At 34.4% G+C, this 22,035-nt stretch overlaps 2 protein-coding genes across 2 annotated transcripts; one reads left to right on the forward strand and one right to left on the reverse strand.

Moving 5' to 3' along the window:
• Positions 1-883: 883 nt before the first annotated feature.
• Positions 884-12,598, reverse strand: rab13 (RAB13, member RAS oncogene family). The gene is made up of 8 exons (XM_056475489.1): positions 12,041-12,598; positions 10,934-10,994; positions 8,455-8,515; positions 7,109-7,186; positions 6,656-6,745; positions 6,426-6,491; positions 6,043-6,093; positions 884-1,681 (listed from the first exon to the last, which is right to left on the reverse strand). The coding sequence occupies exons 1-8, from the start codon at positions 12,162-12,164 to the stop codon at positions 1,610-1,612; spliced, it is 603 nt and encodes a 200-aa protein (XP_056331464.1). The 5' UTR covers positions 12,165-12,598; the 3' UTR covers positions 884-1,609.
• Positions 12,599-15,455: 2,857 nt separating this feature from the next.
• Positions 15,456-21,854, forward strand: rps27.2 (ribosomal protein S27, isoform 2). The gene is made up of 4 exons (XM_056475800.1): positions 15,456-15,542; positions 16,375-16,483; positions 17,847-17,957; positions 21,577-21,854. Exons 1-4 carry the CDS (start codon positions 15,537-15,539, stop codon positions 21,603-21,605), a joined length of 255 nt encoding a protein of 84 aa, XP_056331775.1. The 5' UTR covers positions 15,456-15,536; the 3' UTR covers positions 21,606-21,854.
• The last annotated feature ends 181 nt before the right edge of the window (positions 21,855-22,035 follow it).

The following is a 22,035-nucleotide window of genomic DNA, read 5'->3' on the forward strand; positions in this document are numbered from 1 at the left end:
ATGACCTTAAAGGACTATTTAAGGATCACAGGCCTAGTGCAGGTCCAAAATACTAAATTATCATTCATCTTTATGTCAACATCCTTTAGAGATTTGCCATCAAGCATTCAATCATTTAAAATATAAAATTATGTATAACAAGTTTAATTTTTCAATTACAATGAAACACTGTTTTATCCATATTTTCATTTACTTATTTGTTTTTTTTACAAAAGTTATTTCAAATCCCGTCTATTGACTCTGAGTGCGACAGGTGCCATTCTGGTTCAGCTGTTTTGGTCCTGTCCTACCCTGCTTTGTTTTTAGAGGCAAATTTTTCTCTGGTTGACTGTTATTACCACTGTTGATATTCCACCTTGTACAATTATTGGTCTATTTGGGGTTCACCCATGCACCCGGCCACACTTTCCCCTTTCATTTTGTAGACTTTGTAGCCTTCTTAACCCTTCTGGCTAGGGGGTTAATTATTTTCAACTGGAAAAGCCTGTACCCTCTTTTTCACACTTGTTGGATAAGAAATGTTCTTTGTTTTATGAAATTAGAGAAAATTAGATACTCTTTTCACTGACCAAGCACTATTTCATTTACCTGTGGGAACCCCTTCGCAAATATGTCTAAACTTCCAGCTTGGTACTGGATACTATTTCTATAAGACTGCACTAGTGTTATTTATTTATTTATATTTGTTTATTGTTACGTTTATGTTGTCCTTTTTGTGTATTTTTGTAATGTGTTTTACAATGTATGAATAAAACGCTTTAAAAAAAGTTATTTCAAATAACATTTGCATCTAAGATGCTTTATATGTATTCAGAGTCAATGTAGTACATTTAATTCGACATGCAAAACACATGATCTCTTTTGACCAAATGCAAACACAATGTTGAACATTTTGAAATTTATTCAAAGCAGTTTGTTGTACAAATTCTGGAAAAAAATATGCTGTGAAAAAGATTATAGAAAAGTGAAATAGGAAGAAATAAAGAAAGTTGTTGCAAAAATGATGCAAAGATGAGCATCATCCCTTTGGAGAAACACACTGTGAACTTTCAGTAGAACATTATAATTTCCCCATTCATAATCCACCAATTACTTTCTCACACCACTCATCCGACATCCTTAACTCTCGCATCCATCCTTATTTTTGAAGTTATTTACCTTTAATAGCAGCGAACATACAAATCATTAACACAAAGTGCTGATTGGCTGACAGACAGGAATGTATTTTCGTTTTTATTTTACCTGAAGTTTCCATCCAGATCTTGTTTTACCAATTTGAAAGGTTTTTTGTCAACATCATCACCTGAAATCATGCTAAATGCTGAAAACATCTTGTGCAAGCAAAACCAACACTGTAGCCTAGTCACTGTTTCTGTTGTGTAGTGCAAAAATATAGACATTAAGAAAAATTGATTTTCCTCCAACTACATGAAAAGCTGTACCCTGATTGATTTTTCATATCTTACTCGTGCCATCATTCCTTATAAAACCACTTTCTAATAACCTCTCGTGTTCACTTAGTAAATGACCATCTGGCATTAACACTGCAGTGCTCCTGTATGTACTGGAAGTGTGTGCAATGAAGCCTGTCCTCTGGAAAATGGCTTGTCTAAAGAAGAAGACATTTGGAGGAGGACTTTTTCTCTGTGCTGGTAAGTCTGACCTCTCGTCCTAATGGACCCTGTAAAAACAGCAAATCAAAAGCTAATATGAAGTACGCAGCCTCTCAGGTGTATGGTGTTCTTGTTAACTTCCTTTTTAGGCATGTCTGCTTAAAAAAATCATGTGAGACTAGTCAAGATAAATCTGCAAGACGTTAATTACATCAGCACAGTGTGTAAATATGAACAAACAGTGATTAAATGCGTTTCAGGATGCACATGATGAGTGATCATGGCTTGTCACAGCAAAATTATCCGGCCCTGTTGATCTGGACAAAGTTTTATACACATCCTCTGGATTATTTTGATTTTATTTCGGCTAAAAGCAGTTAAAAAAGCAAAAACATTTTAAGGTCAATATTATTAGCCCTCTTAAGCAATATTTTTTTGATTGTCTACTGAACAAAAAATTGTTATACAATAATTTGCCTAATTAACCTAAATTGCACTTTAAACTGAATACTAGTATCTTGAAATACATTCAAAATCATCATTCATTCATTCATTTTTCTTCAGCTTAGTCCCTTATTTATCAGTGGTTGCCACAGTCGAATGAACCGCCAACTATTCCAGCACATGTTTTACGCAGCGGATACCCTTCCAGCCACAACCAAACACTGGGAAACACCCACACTCTCTCACATTCATACATTGGCCAATTTTGTTTACCCAATTCATTTATAGCATGTGTTTGGAATGCAGGGGAAACCAGAGCACCCGGAGGAAACACATGCAAACACGTGGAGAACATGCAAACTGTGTGTGTGGGTATTATATACTATCTTGAAACAGATCTACTTTAACAACAATTATATTTGCCTTCTTTTTTTGTCAAAAAAAGTTCATAAAACATGAACATCTGAAGACTGAATAACATGCTGTTTTTGTTTAAAAGCTGAGGCTTGGTTCTTTAATTTGATATATAATATGGTCATATTATATCAAAAATATTCTGAAGGCCTTAAAATGCTGAGAGTGGCTGACAACCTTTTTCTTTAAATGGTGGTGGGGTAATAGTTAAATGCTCTGCTTAATCCAAGTAACCTGCTATACTCAAAAAAACATATATATATTTTTTTTACAAACTACTTAATTTCAAACTACTTAATTAAAATGAGCTAAAACAACACAATTCTTGAGATTTCATTGGGACAACTTTATTTTCAATCCACATAAATTTGTTAAAAGTGTTAGGTTAAGTTAACTTAATCAATTTGTGTTGGGACAACATGAATGAATTGTGTGGAACCCTGCATTTTTACAGTGTACTACTGTTCAACAGGATATATGGTAACACTGAATGATAATATATATGATAAAATGATATATGCCACTGGCTTGCTTGGTTTGGGACTTGTAGAGTTGCGCATTGATGGATTTGCTCTTCAGTGTATGGACAGTGTTTCAGCTTTGAAAGTTAAACCACACTGAACTGAACTAAAGTGATTTTCAACTCTGAAAACTGGACTGACACAGTTTCAATGTCCTACAACTGTTAAGCAGCTTTGACACAATCTACATTGTAAAAGCGCAATAGAAAGAAAGATGAATTGAATTGAATAATACAAGTAGATTATTAATCAATTATTAAGTGAGAGTAAGGTTTAGAAGTAAAATAATTATTGAGATAGTTCAAACAAAAATTACATTTGTTTCCAAACGTGAGTAAAGGATTTTTTTTTCTGTTGAACACAAAATAAAATATAATGTAATATGTTTGAAGACTGTAACCATTGACTTGATAAGTAGGAAATACAAATACTATAGAAATCAATGGTTAAAGGTTTCCAACATTCTTCAGAATATCTTCTTTTGGGTTCAACAGGAAAAAAACAAACAAACAAAAACAAAAAAAAACCCAAACTGGTAAGTAAATAAGTAAAGAGTGAATTAATTATAAGAATTGTCATTTTTGGGTGATTCTCATTAAAGAATAAAACCCTTTCAAAGTACAACATGATGCCACAGGACTTTTTTAACTACCATTTCATTTGAACAAACAACTCCATCATTCCATACAAAACAAGTCTTATTTATTGCTCACACACATTGTAAAATAATTTAAATAAATAAATAGTAATTGTAAATCTAATCTAAGATGTTTTAAACAACTGAATCTTGCTAAAATGCAACATGCAATGCATTTCCTGAGTCCTGAATGAACAGCAATACGAGATCCACTTCACAATACTAATGATGAGCATAAACAACTGAGAGAATAATGAAATCAAGTGCTTTTATTTACAACACACGCTCACTCATGGCTGTATTATTTAATTCACATAAAGTTACATATTTAATGGGAGAGTATACTTGATGGATTTTCTTCCTGACTCTGCAGGTTTATTTCTATTTCTTGATGCAACATGTTTACAACATGTTGTTGTCTCTTCTCCCCCTAAAATTCTCAAAAAGCCCACAAGATAATGTGGATAATAATATCCTATTATGGTAAATCCTAAGAAAAGTATTGGTAAACCCATATATTGGCTGATATCTTCAAATCATAACAAAACACCTTCATTGTCGTTAATCTCTCAGGTAAGGGCAGGCACTGCCATTGGAACCTTATTGGCTCCAAACTTCCAGTCTCATCCACTTCCATAGCCATAAAAAGACATCTTGTTTTACTGCTTAATGTCGCAAACTTTTATATTCTTATTTTATTTATAATGAATTGTCATAAACGCAATTGATTGTAAAGCAAGTCTCATTGATCATTTTCTGTCGTTTATTGTTCCTAGTCATTTCCTCATAGGTAAAAGAATGGGAAGTTCTCAAACAAATCGCAGAGAAGAGTGCACTTCCACATTGCAGAGTAAAGTCAATAATCAGCATTTCAGTCTACACTTGATGCAGGGCAAGCAACAAACCTCTGACACTAAACAAAACACTAAACTGATCTTGTTCTATTTATGACATACTGACAGATGATAACGTAACGACAATTTGCAGTGCAGCTTTTGAATCAAAAACAACAACTGCATCCAGTGTCTTTCATAAATAATAATAAAAAATCATTCAGGGAGTAAATTCCCATCTTAGTCTCCAAAAACATATTTATAAAACAAATTTTTGACAGGAGTAGACATTTCTATATACCTACTGGCATTCCAAGTCCCATACGAGAACCTTTTTATAATGGAGTATATGCACACAGACTTTTAATTTCAGTTAGCCAGCCCCAGGGCTTCTGGTTAATTGTCCTCCCATACAAAATTGCCGTGTTTAAGATCTGATTTCTTAAAAAAAAAAAACAGCGATCTTAACTGCCTGCTTGAGATACGATATAAATTGGGTATCAGACCAAACAAGAAGCACTGCATTAAATTATATTTTTCTGCGCCATGTCTTTAAAATATGGAAATTAATTTTACCCCAGTTTTTTCAATGGAAATTGTGTGCTAGCATGCGGCTAATGATGGTGCCTGCATTTAAACATGGCATCTTTTGTCACTTTTTACTCTTTAACAACTAAATGGATGCTTAAGTCTATTTAGCTGATTATATTTGAATTACATTACAATATCGATGCTGCAAAAGGAACCTCATGAAATTGAAAATGGTCACAATACAGCCAGGTTTATACTTCTGCATTGAGTGATCGGTGTGACCCACGGTGCAAGCCTTGTGTGTTGCTGTGCATTTATACTTCTGCATGCTGTTTGTGTTGCTCTGCAATAACACTTCACAGCTGGCAGTGAGGTTTTTATCTTCCTCTGTGTCGAGTTTCTTCGCTGGTGTTTTTCTGAATGCTACCTTAATGTAGAAGTAGTTCAATCTTGCTTATTTTGAGACGGGATTTGGCGGACATGCAACAACTTTAATCATGAGGTAAACACAAAACAAAACTTTCCATCTCGAGCTTATTCACGGGATTCAACACTTGTAAAAACTCGCTCTATCAGGCTAGTGCGGCTCTCGGTTTCGCCCACATTCGTCAGCGCTACCAAGCCGACCAATCACAGCTTGCGCTACACAATGTTGCGAGGGCTATGAGTCCACGCGCAGACTGCATCGGAGCATACATGCACACGTAACGCAGAAGCATAAATCAGCCTTAAGCTTTTACCAGAAGTTCATCATTGGCTGAAAAACACTATGGATATAGCCTATTTAAAGACAATTTAAGGTTTAACTTGACAGTATGGTTTGTTTGTTAAACACAATGGGGAGCACATCATATTGGCATTATGATTTGTTGAATCGCCTGTCAATCAGCTCTTGGCAAAGGGTCAATAAAGTGATGCATGAATGATGCCATAATGCTACAGGAATACTCTTATGACTTATGAACCTAGTTAAAGTATAGCCAACAAAATGCCATCAAGGTTCATTTTCAATTTGATCTACTGTAGGTATAGAATCATAGAAAACTCACCGGCTTCTTATTGGACTTCAGCAAAATGTCTCGAGCAAGAGAAGTAAAGGACTACAGAGAGAAAGAGAAGTCTTGTCAAAATGTTGACCAAACATAAAATGTAACATTAAAATGCACAAAACTCTAGATGTTAAAACTCTCAATTTAAAAAATGTGTAAGAATACTGTAAGAACATGCAACAAACTACAGTGGTCAACATTTGAAATGGAACAAAACCTTTCATCCAATTTGTCCTAAACCTGTTAAATAACATCCATTCTTGTCTTAGAACAATTTTGAAAAACTTTTTTGATCCACTTTAAATGGTGACTTCTGTATACTGAAACTAGAAAACTGAAACTAGAAAAGGCCATTACTTCGTGAATATATCTGAAGTTCATACCTCCTCAACGTTGATGCTCGATTTGGCACTAGTCTCAAAGAATCGAATACCATGTTCCTTTGCGAGCTACAATGAATGAAATGATAACGATAACTTTCATGAAAATACGATGTGTTTGTTCTAAACTTAGAAAAGAAATGTTGTATCATATGTAACCCATTTAACGTGTCAAATGTCCACATAACGAAATTAGAGAGGAAGGCATGTATTGTGAACCTTCGTACACTCACCTTCTCACCAGTCTCTTTTGAGACTTTCCTCTTGGCTTCAATGTCACACTTGTTACCCAGTAACATTCGACTTACACCTGCTGATGCATTCTTAAAACAGAAAACAAAAATGCACTCACTTCCTCATTTTCCTCATAACTGAGACTTGTTTTTTCAACAAAAGGCCCCACTTGTATTTACAATGCACCTTTGTTGTGCTTTCTATGGCATTGTATTTGAAGAACTGAAACTTGCTTTTAATTAAACATGTTTCATTTTAAACATCTTTTGGTGGTGGCACCTGAAGTAAATGCTTTTAGTTGTGTTGTAGATATTAAATAAATAAATAAATAAATACGCAAGGAAGCAAAAGTCAAATCTAGCATAAATGTATGTTATCATTAAGCTTTACTGGAAGAAAGTTCATTCAATCATAAAAAAATAGTCATTACAATTTTCCTTTTTCTCTCTTACTTCTTTGATGCTCTTCATCCAGTTCTGAATATTCTCATAGGATTTTTCATCAGTTATGTCATACACGAGAATGATGCCCTGAAAGAGATTGTTAAAATAAAACCCCATTCTCATCATCATAGGTGGAGCGTGTGTAAGGCTGGGGAAGGCTTAGCCTCCCCCTGGCCAGAGACCATGGAGATAGCAGCAAAGAAAAAAAATGCACTGAAAAAATGTAACAGGTGTAAGGCGTAATATGAATGTAATTTAATGTTGATGATTAACACAACACTTTAGCTATTGTAAGTTGTCAATCAAATTTAAAGTCCCCCTCCGCACAAGAATGAAACTATCCAACCCCGCATGTTGCACTGAGGAGCGCTGTTTATTACTGGAGTTTGCAGCAGCTCTGAAAACCAAACCAAAAGTGCTGGCCAGCCGACTATTTTGTTTTGCTGGTCAAGGACATAAGTAATAAAACGACAAATGAGTTTTACGAGAGAGGTATTATATATTATTCTGGTTTAATTTGTTTTCAGCATTAAATTAGTAGTTTCATTGTACGTAGTCTAGCCTATAGAGTAGTAATCTTGTTTAGGCAATCGTTTGGAGTTTTATATTTTAAAGGTCAAATATTTATTGCTGAATTACAAGTTTGGTTTTCGATTGGCCTTGTAAAAAAGAGAATGATTTCATATTCTCGAGGCCGGCGAATCCACAGGCGACCTAGGTGGCCACCTAGGGTGGCAAAATAGTGAGGGTTGCGTCCGCGATGATGAGTTTTCAGCTTTATTTCTGTCTTCAGAGTCACACAATCCTTCAGAAATCGCTCTTATGAAGAGTAATAAAGTTATTACTGGTAATAGTAATAAAAGCAACAAATAGTAATAATTTCATTTGAAACTGCATACAGTAAGTAATAAATAAATATTTAATGAATAAGTATTTAAATTTTTTTTTAGATTTAATAAATGCCACCTTGATGAACAGAATAATATTAATTAGATTTTTAAATAAAAGTAATAATAACAAAAAATAAATAAACTGACCCCAAACTTCTGACCGGTAGTGTAGATCAGTGGGTGAGTTTAATAAAATAATTTAATGCGCGTGTTAAATATAATAGACGTTTGTTGATAGGCGGTGCTTTTGTTAAAACCTCTTCTTGGTCGGTCGCAAATCTTTTTAAATGCATTAAAGGGCAGCACATATATTAGCCTTACCCTGGAGTTTGTTCACCCTCCGCCTATGCCCATCATGTGCATGAATGCCATACTTGATTAAATGTCATATTAATATTGGTTTCACAGTAATACGATATTATGTAGATTTAAATTATAATGTAGTATTTCTGCTTGTTGTCTCACCATGGCCCCTCTGTAGTATGCAGTAGTGATGGTCTTAAACCTCTCCTGTCCTGCTGTGTCCCTAATAAATACAAGCATTTGCACACATAAGACATTTTTAGCACAAAGGAGGACCGCTGGGAAAGAAAAGTAAGATAGGTGACTTATTTAACAACATTCAGTTGATTATGTGTAATTTGCATGTTTTATATCAGATGGACTTTGTACTTCCGGCTCTCAGCTCTGTTGGACTCCACCTTTGGCATATTGACACTGAGCTTACAGATTTCACAGAAACAGAAGCTGAAGACATGTCTTGTTTCTTTGTGTACACAGCATATTTACACAGACATTGTGTACACTTGTAAAGAGTTTTCACTGAATGGATTTAATAAAGGACAATTTCACTTCTCTGATTTATTAAATAAGCAGGGTGTACAGCCAAAAAATAAATAAATTGTATGTATATAAACATATAAACACACAATTAAAAAAAAACTGTAACAAATATATAAATACTGTTAAATACTATTTTTAAACCACTGTTTCTTAAGCATATATATTTTAAAATGCAATTAATTCTGGTGATTCAAATCTAATATGGCAGCATCATTACTACAGATTTCAGTGTCACAATTCCAAAGAAATATGATGTGCTCAGTAAACATTTCTGATTATTATCAACAGTAAAAAAAGTTGTGCTGCTTCATATTTTTGAGGAAACTGACAGCAATGATTATGAAATGAAAGACATGTATAATTTTACAAAAGTTGTGTTTTACATACCTGCTGGTATTCTAAACATTCTGTTCAATAAATAATGCTGACATAAGTCACATGTTTCATGGTTTTCACAAAAAAAATATGAGGCAGATTATTTCATTTAAACTAATTTACGTCAGGATCAGGGGGAGGCCAAGCCAGCCTCTCTCCAATCCCTGGAGCTCTGTGATGGTTGTGGAAATTTCAAATTGAACCAAAACAACAATTACAATTAGTTTAAGATTGGCAATGAAAATTCAAAAATGTGCTTCAAAAGTTAAATAACCATTTATAAAAAGATAATTTGCATTAATATTAAAGCATCTATTATATGGTTAATAACTACAAAATTGACCTAACGCTAAAATATGTCTTAAAAACATTAGGATATTGTTATTGTCTGTTTGTTTTATATATACACTGAGAATCAACTGAATGGAAATGTTGTTAAGAACTCTAAACTAGCATGAGTCACATTTATTAGATTACTGTTCTACAATCATATATGAGCAATCCTATGCATGTCAACCTTGCCATAAAAAAATTAAGTTTTCACCAAAACTTACAGAAACCGTTTTTAATTTTTTTGAGTAAACAACTATTTTACAGTACTTTAGAAATACTCAAAAATGTCTCATGTCAATGTTTTCAAACTATTATATTTGATTTACCAAAGTCACAAAAGTGGCAATTTCACATCCGTCACATCCATAACAAAGCTTTTTCCTCATAAATGCAAAAATCATAAATAAAATAAAGCCAATCATTTTTGTTCTATAGAGAGAGAACTATCCTTTTGATTAGCATTGTTTCTTTTGGGTTGTGGAGTTTAATTCAGAGAATGTCTACAAAGTATGTTGTATACTGTAAATTCGCTGACTTTTTTGGCCACATCCATAACGCATGTATATTTTCCTCATTTAAAGTAGAAAACATGTTTACAGACTGATATTTTTCTAATCCCAGAACTCTGTGGTTAGTTGTATAAACATGTTTCAATATAATGTTAACTTATACTTTCTCCGTGAATTTGTGTGAGCAATTGCAGCGTTATAGATGTGACACTTGCAGTAAAAACTCAAAACATAAATTCACAGAGAAAATCTATGTTAACATTATATAGAAACATCTGTTTATATTTCCCAGAACAACTCACCACAGAGTTAAGAGACCAAAAAAATATCAGTCTGTAAACATGTTTTGTAATATAAATGAGGTAAATAAGCAGGCGTTATGAATGGATGTGACCAAAAAAGTCAGCGAGTTTACAGTAGACATCATACTTTGTAGAAATTCTGTGAATTAAACTGCACAACCCAAAAGAAATAATGCACATCAAAAGGATAAAATATGTCTCTCTATAGAACAAAAGAGATTGATTTTATTTTATTTGACATTTTTGCATTTATGAGGAAAAAGTATCATTATGGATGTGACGTCTCTTTGTTATGGATGTGACCGATGTGAAATTGGCACTTTTGTGTCTTTGGTAAATCAAATATAATAGTTTGAAAACATTGACAAAGATATTTTTGAGTATTTCTAAAGTACCGTAAAATCCTTGCTTACAAAAAAAACTTAGAAACGGTTTCTGTATTTTGGTAAAAACTTAATTTTTTTCATGGCAAGGTTGACATTTGCATGGAATTGCTCATGTGTTCAGTTTTTACTGCAAATGTCACCTCCATAACTCTGGAATTGCTCATACTGTCATATAAATTACAGAATCTTTGCTTACCAGACTTGCAGCTTCACTTTCTTCCCTTCCACCTCAATGGTCTTCACTTTGAAGTCAATACCTAGGGAAAAAAGACAAAAAGGAAAGCGAGAGATAAAACAGGAGGGGCAGGAAGGAAAAGATGATCATGTTTTAACCCCAAGAGGAGCAATAAAAGAGCACTATTGAATGTGTCTACACTGTATAAAGTGAAAACTTACACAAACTATTTTGACTTGTTACAATTAAATGAATTAAGTTTGACAAACTTAATCTATAACAGTTTTTAGTAATAAATGATGTTGGTTATTTTAGGTGTAACAAGTTTTAGTAATTTATGGCAAGTACAAGTATTGTTCGCTATTAATAGCGAACAATACTTGTACTTGCCACAAATTATTATATTTATATAGGAAGGAAAATATTTTTACTGTAATAAAATTATTTTTACCATTATTATATTAATAACATATTGAATGACTTGTACTGTATGTACTGTTCCATTCTTTTTTCCTAAATTACTAAAACTTATTACACTTAAAAGAGCTAAAAAATTATATATTTATTACTGAAAACTGTCATAAATTAAGTTTGTCCAACTTAATTAATTTAATTGTAACAAGTCGAAGTAATTTGTTTAAGTTTTCACTTTTTACAGTGTACTACATTCAGAATACAGTGGCGGCCATGCTGAGATACAATCACTGCACTAATGATTTAATAAACACCCTGGCATGTTTTTATTCAGGGGAAAGGGGAGGAGGGGGTCATTTGGAGATCTGGTTGAATGAACTGAATTCCACGGAGAATGGCCTTCATCTGATGCAGAAATGAAGGGGGGAAGAGAGACTGAAAAACGAGACAGAGAGAGGGGCAGGCTGTGGCTGGCAGGAGTAAAGGCCCGGAAATGCAGTCAGGAAGAGGAGGAGGAGGAGGAGAAAAACACGGGACGATCCGCAGGACTGATTGAGCTCGACTGGGGAAGGCTGGAATGAGATGACGTTAAGACTAGTACTGACATGAACAAACACTTGGGGTAGCACTTGTTTTACAAGCTAGAAACTTGGCAGCACAGAGAAACGCCGCACTGTATCAAACACCAACAGAAAACTCATTCTGCACACTTACCGATGGTTGAAATGTACGTTGAGTTAAAATTGTCCTCCGCAAAACGGATGATCAAACAGGTCTTGCCAACACCGCTATCGCCAATAAGCAATAATTTAAAGAGGAAGTCGTACTTCTTTGCCATTGTTCGTTTCGCCTGGGTGTTTTAGCGAGTTTTAAAATACCTCTCCGCTGTTTTGTTCTTTCACAGACTCGCGCGGCGTTTTAAAATCCTTCCGAGTGATAAATGTCCTTCATGAGTTTCTTTCCTCTGGAAAACTGTCGCTGGTGAACTCGGTTTCTGCTTAGTTGTCTCTGTCCGAAAGGATGAAAGTTTTTTTTTAATTCCAAGAAACCAAAAGTGGAACGGTTAGTCCAGAACGCTTTAAAACGCGTCTGCGGTTTGTTTTATTGCGGATGCCACGCATTCGCCATTTCAGGCTCCTCTGTGCTAGTTTTCGCTCCTGTATGAGAGGCTTTCAGTATTCATCCATACATAGACAACAGCAGTTTTTTTTTCTCCCTAAACTTTCCCTTGCGCGAGTTCCCAAAAGGTGACGTCGATGGAGGGAGAGGTTTAATAAAGCAGTGTTGAGGAAAACCGCTAGCAGCGCTGGTCAACAGGGGGCGCCGTTGGCACACGACCTGCTGAAAAGAAGCACCCATTGAACCCATAAACTTAAAAAAAATCATATTTTGTTTTTAGGTCATTTTTGTTTTGTTTTTAAAATTGGAAACTGGCTTCCTGACGTCAGCTGGCTTTGTTTTCAGAATGTCTGAACACACAGATATATTTTTTTACTATTTTAAATATAGCTTATTTTAGGTCATATATTCTAAATATCATAGATAATATATTCTATTTGAGGTCTTCTCAGAAAAAAAGATAATAATGTTAAAATACTCATTTTTAAATTGTACATGTAATTGCCCAAACTATGAGTAATTTCCTAATTTATTTCCTAATATTTCAAAATAAATTAAAAACATTACTTTAAATCGTATTAACTGATGCAGTATAACTTTTTAAATGACAACTTATTGCAAGTAAAAAAAAACCCCATTTATAACACAGTGGAGTTCAGTGTTGAATACTCTAGTCAATCCAAATCTGCATTTGATTTACTCACCAATTTAAACAAATGTACACCATTAACTGAAACATTTATTTCAGTTAGCTTTTAACAATAATAAACAAAGGGTTACATTACATTTGAATTGACAATCTCTAAACCCTCCCCATCATTCGCTCTCTCTTCTCAGATGGGATGGAGGGTCAAATTAAAGGTTACCATGGGCCAACTTTGGTTCGCGGGCCCTAGTTTGGGCATCTCTGATTTAAAGGGATAAATTTTCTCAAAAATCAAATTGACTCACTATTGGTTTACTCTATTCCAAACCTTTTTTGAGTTAATTTTACTGTTTAACACACAAAAGACATTTTGAAGAAAGCTGAAAGGTTAACTATTGATACAGTAGGAAAAACAAATACGATTGAGTCAATGCTTACAGGTTTCCAGCTTTTTTCAACTGAAGAAAGAAAATCAAACAAAGAAAGTGTGAGTGAGTGAATGATAAAAACTTTGGAATTGTTGGGTGGGCTATAACTTTGAAAAAATGTACATTACATATTGTTATAGGTAAATGATTCTAAATTTTCTATAGCCTATTTAAACCATTGTTTCTACACATTAAAAATTCTAACTGAGTGCAAGCAGGACCCTTTTTGATTGTCTCCCTATGAATAATCTTTACATCTTTACACGTTAGCATATGCTTTATATTCGTATTTTATTAGCTAGCAGAACATCAAAGAAATTATTAGCAATGCAATGTTGATTTTTGTGTTTATACTATTGTCGTGTTTGCTACTTTGTTTAATTTGGCAATTTAATTTCCATTTTTCAGTTTAGTCATTAAGTATTTTTTAGCTTTTGCCAATTTAATTAGTTTTTGTTTAAAAACAGGCTATTCAATATTCATTTTCTTTTCGGCTTAGTCCCTTTATTAATCAGGGGTCGCCACAGCGGAATGAACCACCAACTTGTCCAGTATATGTTTTATGCAGCGGATGCCCTTCCATTGGAAACCCATCACTGGGAAACACCCATTCACACTCATACACTTCAGACAATTTAGCTTACCCAACTCACCTATACCACATGTCTTTGGACTTGTGGGGAAAACCGGACCACCCGGAGGAAACCCACGAAAACACAGGGAGAACATGCATACTTCACACAGAAATGCCAACTGACCCAGCCGAGGCTCGCAACAGCGACCTTCTTGCTGTTACCCACTCCGCCACCATGACGTGCTATTCAATTCTTTTTTTTTTTTTATTTTAATGCTTATTTTCTGTTAGTAAGATTTTACATGTACACTCTCAGAAATTAAGGTACAGGAGCTGTCACTGGGGCAGTACCTTTTCAAAGGGTACATATTTGTACCTGAAGGGTCCATAAGGTCCAAAGGTACTTTTTAGGTACATTTGTGTACTAATATGCACCTTTTAGATACCACCGTGGACTATTTGGGTACATATATGTATCTTTTAAAAAGGTACTGCCCCAGTGACAGCTCCTGTTCCTTAATTTCTGAGAGTGTAATATGCTTTCCTCAATTAGATTTTAATTGCTTAAGTTTTAGCTTATAATTAATGAAGTGGCAAAAAAATGCTGAAAGGATAACAAAAACATTTAAATCTTATTTGTATTTTTATACTTGTATGTATCATTTTATTTTCATTTCAGTAATTACAGTTCTTAAAATTATTTCATTTTAGTTCAATACAGTTTTTAATTGAATGCTTTATTCAATTATTTTATTTATTTTTAAGCTTTACTGAGCAATACAACATTAGTTATTATTATACGTTTGTGATCAAATGAAATGACAAATTTTATTTAAAAAATAAAATTATAATCAAATTATTGCAATAATACAGCCTATTATACATTATAATAACACACCAAAATATGAAGACTGAATGTTGCTTTTATTTATGCTGGTTAACTTAGTTTATAAACCATTAATAGCCATGCCTATGAAACACTTTCTAAACATTAATACTCACAGAAATCTCATTAGAAATGTTTTTCAATTTAATTTATTAAACAGGGGAGTACAGAATTATCCGTAAAACAGTACAATGGAATTAACAACAACAAAAATAATCTTAATAGTCTTAATAGCTTTGGTATTACTTTGTATAGAAATCAAGGAATCAAACATTTTTTTAGACGAATAAAAAATAGTTTACAATTTTACATTTTGTTTTGTGGATGTGGTAGTTTCCAAATAAAAGAAGAATTTTTGTTATTTTTTTTTTAAATGTTTCCAATAATTAGTTATAGAAATGATAACTAATAGACTAATAGAGTTAGAACTAATAGAGTTAGAAGAAATGCTCTTATTATTAAACACCATTTCCTGCCCCTGCACTCGAGCCCCGTTCATATGCGCCATGTATTTCCGGTAGCCCCCCCTTTTCGGCTGCTGCTCCGCTGTCGCCAACATGCCTGTAAGTGCGTGCTAACACAACCGAGCCCATTAAAAACGTAATCACGCGTGCTTTGTGGATTAAATCGCATCGATCGTGGAGGGTAGTTTTTGTTATTATAGTCTGACGTCCACGATATAATAATATCATCTATTTTACTGGTTTAAGTTCGTAGAAAGGAGCGAAGCGCGTGCTTTGTATATAGGAACGACAAGATGGCTGCGTACGTATGCGTTAAATCGCATGGCGAGCATCGTGTTTTTGTACAAATAAAGCGGAAAACGATGACATAGGGTTAAGAGTTAGAGGGTCAGTGTCGAGTAAACGGAATTACTATGTCAAAGGCGGAATATTAGACGTTTTCCCACTTACAGATGTGCCCCGGTGCAGATGCACGTCACGAATCGGTAGTGCCTTTGTTGTCTGTTCTTTGACAGTCAGCTGATCAGGGATACCATGGTGCATACGAAGCTCTTACAAAATAAACGTAATTATTATAGTAAAAAAGGATATACTAAAGGTGTTTTGTGTTGTGAAATTCTTGTTTTGTATTGGCTAACGTTACCTTTTTATAACCACTTTTACAGAACGTTATGGTTGAACTATGGTTATTAAAAACATGGTTAATTAAAGGCTACCATGGTTTAAAAACAAATGCCATAAAAACACCATGGTAAATTTTTCTAATGCAAGGGGACATTTTTCTAAAAGACACTCCCTTTTAGGATTAAATGGGTGCTTCTATTCTGTTAACGTATTTTAGTTGTCGTGTAATGACATGGCAAGGAAAATGTAACAAACTCTCAACTTAAGCTGATGAACTGACCCTCATTTCACCATCTCTCATCTTAAGCTCGCGAAGGATTTGTTGCACCCGACGCCAGAGGAGGAGAAGAGAAGACACAAGAAAAAGCGTCTTGTACAGAGTCCCAACTCTTATTTTATGGATGTCAAATGCCCAGGTAACGTCTTCTGATGAACATGACCACTATGAGAAAATAGTTATCCATAGAGCCATCCTCATTTGAATTCATGGGTCCCAGAACAAAACTTCATGCAGCCCTTGTTTTTTCTGTATGTTTTTTTGTTTTAAGAAATGTCTTTGAGTTACCCACTGTGAAGCAAACCAATTATCCAGGAAATGCACTTTTTAAAGTTTGGACAAAATGACAATGGTACAAGAATCTTTAAACATAGTTCACTTTTTATTTAATGTTTAAAATGCAAATCCAATTAGATTCACTTTATTTGGTAAACAAAGCAAGTCTCTCATATAATATTTCTACTAAAATATTACTGTACTAACTGCATTGTAAATAAATCAGATGAACATTATCATATTAGTCAATAATATTACTGTAATAAATTTAAAAACTGAATAAATATAGATTTTTACACATTTACTCAAGTAAGTAAACAGAATTAAAGATGGGCTAAAAATCTGCGGACTTCTGCGCGCGCAGATTCCGTGTGGGCCAAGTTATAACTACTCTACCCTATATAATGTACATTGAATATAATGCAAAAAAATTCTGATAATGACAAATGTCTCATTTTACCAGTGGAAAAAATGATATAATAATACCATTAATAAAAGCTTATGTCTTAAACATAATAATTCAACTTCAGAATTATGACTAGTTGTATTCTGATGCCATCACTTTACTGTGAATTAACAACCAGGACATATTTAAAGTCTGTTCAAGTCCACCATTCCAAGTCTAAACAAAATGTAGCATTTTAACCAACAGTAGACCTACACATAGGCCTAATATTAATATGGTTGTCTTACCATATGTTTGAGAGAAAAAACAATAATAATAGCCTACACATATTAACCTTTATTTTGCATCTACAGAATCGTGAGAAAATCATGATCTTGATTTTAAGCGGAAAAAAAAATTGTGATTCTCATTTCAGCCAGAATCATGCAGCCCTACCATGAATACTTCATCACATACATCTACTCTCATAATGTGCAAGTGTATTACATTTTCAGTTTGCAGGCATGTGTGGTTTACTTGCCAGTTAAAACAATGGAGGATTAGAAGACTGTATATAAAATATATTTTATGACTCCAGTATAGTTTTGATAGCTGTTTTAAAGGTGATCTCTCCTATTAACAGCTTAAAAAAAAGATGGAAAAATTATTTTAGAATCAAGGCTGCTGAAAAAGTGTGAACTCCATTGGAGCCCATGGTGTGTTTACATTCAGAATGGACTTTGATTAAATATTTATTATTTATTAGCTATTACATTTGCTAGTCCTGCATATGAATTATAAGCTTCTATGTTTGAGACTTTGGGCCATTCTCTTTTTGCAGGCTGTTATAAGATCACTACGGTGTTCAGTCACGCACAGACGGTGGTCTTGTGTGTAGGATGCTCCACTGTTCTCTGCCAGCCCACTGGAGGAAAGGCTCGCCTCACAGAAGGTATCACTTCATCATTTACATAATTTGAGTTGCCCAAAGCCTGAAAGAACCTAGCTTATCAATCTAGCGGTCTGCGCTGTGCTTTGATAAATGTGATTCCACAAGCAGAATCCTACAGTGGGCTTTTCCTCTTTCCAGCAGCAGTCAGAACATGTCACTCTAGCGCCTTAAAATACGGCCTTTAGAAGATGAGTAATGAATTCATGGTCCTGTGTGGGAGAAATATGGCTGGAAGTGCACTCCTAGATCAGAGATACACATACATGCGCTTGTAAATGTACCAGCGCCATGGCAACATGCCCACGCAGACCACCCTAGTGTTTCCCACTCGATCATTGTGCTCTTCTTGAGCTGAAGCTTGATGATTGGTTGAAGCTCTGTAACCCACTGTCCTGCTGGCACAAAGTTCAGCAGAGGTGCAAGCAGACTGTTTCTCCTCAATCAGCAACATCTAATTATTTAGCTCTTTGCTCACAAATTGACACTCGTATGTATGTATGTGTGTGTGTATATATATTTGAGTGCGTGTATATATGCTGGGCATGGGCTGGTGTAAGATACTGACAGTATGACAACCCTGGATAAAAATATGACGGTTCGATGGTATTGTGATTACTGCTCTAAAATATATTCTTTTTTATTGTCTGGGTAAAAAAAACTACAACTTTTTTTTCCCTTTTGAACACAATATATTTTATTTTGAGAAACATTTTAAATATTTTGGAACAGTAAACATGTTTGGCTAAATAATTAAAATGAATTATTGACCTCTGCTGTTATGATTAGTTTTAAAAACCGTGATTTATTTGACAATTTAAAACAACAATTTTGCATCTTTTCTGCTGGACGTACTGTTGTCCTAAAAACAAACAAACACCAAAAAAACTAAAATGAATTCTTAAACATGCCTTAGGAACGATATAGCAGAAAATGTTGGCGGTTTTAAAACCTTGACTTTTCCAAACCGTGATATACCTTAAAAATGGTTATCCCATGCCTAATATATACAGACGTGGACAAAATTGTTTGTGTCCTTCCAATTGAAGAAATAAAATCCTCAGTGGTAACTAGGCATGGGACAATAACTGTTATCAAGGTATACCGCGGTTTGGAAAAGTCAGGGTTTTAAAACCGCTAAAATTTTCTGTAATACCGTTCTTAAGTTATGTGTAAGATTTATGTTTTTTTTAATAGGAAAACAGTATCTCCAGCAGAAAAGATATCCAAGATGCCATTTTAAACTGTAAAGAAATCTGTGTTTTTGAAACAAATGAATTCAGTCAATGATTCATTTGAATAGTTTAGCCTGATGTGTTTACTGCTCCAATATGTTTCTCAACATAAAATATATTGTGTTCAAAGGGGAATAAAGTCAGACATTTGAAAAGAATTTATTTTGAGAGCAGTTATCTCAATACCGTGATATTTTTATCCAAGGTTATCATACCGTCAGAATGCATGCATTGAAAAAATGTAAACTGCTTGGAAATTCATTGTTTTTCAAAATGCCAATGTTTAACTTTAGAAGAGTTCCAATATCAACATGGTGGGATAACCCTGATTTTACAGCATGGTCTGACAGCATGATTTTATTTTGACCAGTTTTTACTTTTTGCTCTAAATGACTTTTTGTTATGTGAAATTAAGAATAAATGTTATCAGACCTTTATAAAATAAATAAATATTAAGTTTTTTTTTTCCACATGCTTGACAAGTCTAGAAAAACTGGGACTTTTCAAGTGGTCTTCTATTTCCTTGTATGAAGGTTTTGAACTAAGTTTTACCCTTGCAATGGTCCAGAAAATATAGGATTTGTTACATGCACAAGAATCATCCCTAAAATGTTCAGTAGAAATAGGTCCAACATTACTCCCCATATTTACACACACATCATGGTTTGTGGAAAACAAGTCACTATCAAAATTGCATTAAGAGATTGAGAAATAAAAGATGTGCAAGTGCAGTGAATTTTCTAATTTCATTCATTAATAATAAATATGCTTCAAAATGTCCTCTATAAACATTCTACGAAAATTTTAGTGTGCTTTCACACCTGTAGATTGATTGTTTTGTTTTGAATTAATCAAAACTAATTAATTTTTACAATGTTGCCTTTTGTTTTTGGTGCGGTTCATGTTCACACAGCAAAGTTTCTAAACAGACCAAAATAGCTAAAACAAGTCACGTGCAAGTAAACTCTCCTCAAATAGAGAGGTCAGAGACCCGCTTCTCAGTCATGCGTCCTTATTTCAATTTATGATGATGAGCAATAAGACATTATAAGCAAAAAGCTGTGCTTTCATTTTAAATGGTGACACCCAAAGATATAGTCACCAAATGTAAATCAGAGGCAAGACTTTCTCATTTATAGCCGTTGAAATCAAAAGTCTGTGTGAAAGCACCCTTTGGGGCCGATCACACCGAACATGCTTTTTGTGTTGAGGCACATTTTTTTAATAATTTACCTATGGTTGCAAGCGTTTTGCACACTGCTTATGCGCCCTGTGTGCCTCGCGTTTTAACCACTTGGGGGCTGATCACACCGAATGCGCTTTTTGCATTGAGAGGCACCTTTTTTAAAATGATTTATTAACAGTCGCGACCGTTGTGCGTGCTGCTTTTGCTTCCTGCGGCCTCTGGTTTTAACCGCCTGCTGCGCCTTGCGTTTTACCCTTGCGCCATGCACTCGCCGTTGAAAAAAGTCAGCTCAGAGTGGAAAAAGCGCATTACGTCAGTTGCATCTCAAAAGCAGAGGCAGGGTTTCTGTTGAGGTGCCTGCGGTGTTTGTGTTGTCAAGACAACAACGGAGACCTTTGAAGATTGAGGAGAGACTTGTGGTTGATGTTTTGAGTTATCCGCTGCTGTATGAATCACAAATCTTGAAAACCACAATATTATTAAATATTAAAATTAAACCAATATCAACAGCAACACTCGTTCACAATACACAGCTGATGGTCATTGCCTAGCAACATAAAAAGCGCACCACGCTGCTTTTTTTCTTGTCAACAAAAGGCAGTTTTGCGCGCCTTGCGTTTTTGGAACGTAAAATCGCGTTCGGTGTGATCGGCCCCTTAGTTTCCTTCACATCACAATAAATTAACATGTTTTGGAATGTAAAGATAAATAAAAAGGAGAAGGATAAAACAAATAGAATTTATGCTGGCTTTCTCATTGAACATTGTCTAAATTAAAGACTAATGTAATCAGAGCGTGTGAACATTAATCGTATTTCATGTTGCATTTCATATGATCAAAAGATTATGGTATATGTATACAGTTCTCTGTTCGTCCCACTCTTTCACTTTGAGGACTTGAAGTTTAAGCTGTTTTATTAAATGAAACTAAACGCATAAATTTCTAACATTTATAGATGAGAGAATATTTGTACAATGCAAATCATGTGCTGTAAAAAACACCAAGCACATCAAATGAACACCTTACAGTAAAACCCACATAAAACGATATGCCTCATAACCTTATTTAAACATTAAACAAAGACTCTGTTTTTCCTTGCTCTGCTTTTAAGTGCATTTCCCATTTACTATGAAGTGTGACGAAATCCAGAATTAATTTCAGGGTGAATTCTAAAAGCTTTGTTCTTGTTCTCTTATAACAGGATGCTCGTTCAGAAGAAAGCAGCACTAGTCTCTCATTAACCAGTATGCAAGGATGAGGGAGACGACGGGAGGAGAGACAGGATTGGCCACTCCACGGGGATTTCAGGCCATGTTTCTGATCTATAATGGGGCAATGGAGATGAAAGCTAAACCGAGAAGAGTGCAGAAAACTTGAAATGTCGCAGTGCTGTCTGAACACAGAGCATGTGAGGTGTAGAATCACCAAACCTGTCTCTCTCTCCCTCTCTACTTTAAATAAAGGTTCCTTTTTCATTTAGATGTCTGTTGTGGTACATCATTTGTCAGATATTCAACTGAAATACATAAATTATTTTTAAATATCGACCATTATGGAGAATATACAGTATTTTTGAAGAGGTTTGGGTCAGAATGTCTTATGGTTGATTATGAAATAGTACAGTCTAAAATGTTTGCTGTTTTAATCATACAAATATGCC

This window comes from Danio aesculapii, chromosome 16, assembly GCF_903798145.1.
Source record: "Danio aesculapii chromosome 16, fDanAes4.1, whole genome shotgun sequence".
Lineage (NCBI taxonomy): Eukaryota > Metazoa > Chordata > Actinopteri > Cypriniformes > Danionidae > Danio > Danio aesculapii.